The sequence below is a fragment of the Perkinsus marinus genome (genome assembly GCF_000006405.1).
Source record: "Perkinsus marinus ATCC 50983 genomic scaffold scf_1104296966476, whole genome shotgun sequence".
NCBI classification, from domain to species: domain Eukaryota; phylum Perkinsozoa; order Perkinsida; family Perkinsidae; genus Perkinsus; species Perkinsus marinus.
The window spans coordinates 1-1,118 of record NW_003203879.1 but is presented as its reverse complement, the minus strand read 5'-3'; the positions used below and the strand labels follow the sequence as shown (position 1 = coordinate 1,118).

At 45.3% G+C, this 1,118-nt stretch overlaps 1 protein-coding gene across 1 annotated transcript; it reads right to left on the bottom strand.

Annotated features, from left to right (window-relative positions):
• Window positions 1-422: 422 nt before the first annotated feature.
• On the bottom strand, window positions 423-734 carry Pmar_PMAR010398 (hypothetical protein; the record flags this gene model as incomplete). The annotated part of the gene is made up of 1 exon (XM_002769109.1): window positions 423-734. The coding sequence occupies one exon, from the start codon at window positions 732-734 to the stop codon at window positions 423-425; it is 312 nt and encodes a 103-aa protein (XP_002769155.1).
• Window positions 735-1,118: the final 384 nt, after the last annotated feature.

Below are 1,118 nucleotides of genomic sequence, written 5' to 3'. Positions count from 1 at the left end.
ACAGCGAAACTGATGGTGTGGAAAAGCTCGTCAGAGTCGAGCTACGAGCCCATCACCACTGAGGGTTCGCAGATATAACACATTACCAATGAAATTTCAACTCTAGAACTCGGTGTATGTTGTGTTGTTAAAGAATCAGACCTAAAATGGCTCCCAAGTCATCTACATGTACCGCAGGCGGATGACTTGACATGTCGTGTAGTACTCCATGGCGCGCGCGATCTTCACTTTGCGCGTGAAATCTATATATGACATAAAAATGTATATATATGGGGTAAAAAACTCTATTTCACACATTTTCCGACTCTCCTTAGTGTGACGAATCGAATGGTATATACCATGAACCAGAAGAAATTTGGACACTTTATCTTCCCCAGATGCTACCCGTGAGAGCATTGCCATCATAATGTAGATGAGCGAGATCAGAGGGTCTCATGGGAGCATCTATTTTGGTGATCAGATCCTGCAGCTTTTTTAAAATCCGTGACGGTCATGTTCTGTGTCGAGTCTTCGTACGAGTAGGGCACGTAATACTCGATGCCAGCGCTCTTACAACCAAAAAAGGGAGTCCACTCGGCATAAATGTTGAATTTGTGACTGTCTGCTATGTTGATCGGGATGAACCCTTTACCCCTTGGGGTGATAACAGGATAACCGCAATAGTTGCCAGACGGTTTAGAGTTGAGGATGGCGTTAACAGCGATAGCGATGATGAGACCGACGAGAATGCGCATTGAGGCGTTGAAATTCATGGACTGTCAAACGGATACTATCACTAGATAGACATCGTACTCGAGATGAGTAACACAACAGGCAACATCAATCATCGATGAGCCATCAATGAAAAGTACAGTACTGCGTATTCATACAAATAGTAATTACCAATTCAGAAGTACAGCAGTAGCTCAACCTCCAAAATATCAACGACTTCGTAATGTCGACCTCGTCGGGTTCACAATTGTTAAGCGTCACACTTATCGCGTAGAGGGGAAAGCCAAGGTAGTTCGCTGCGTGAAATAACTATGTGTGTGTTTGCCGGGCAAGCCACGTACCCGTCGTATTCAGCGCAGAGGGTTGGTATCCAGCGCTGTGGTGCTCGGTGCCTGGGAGATGTTTCT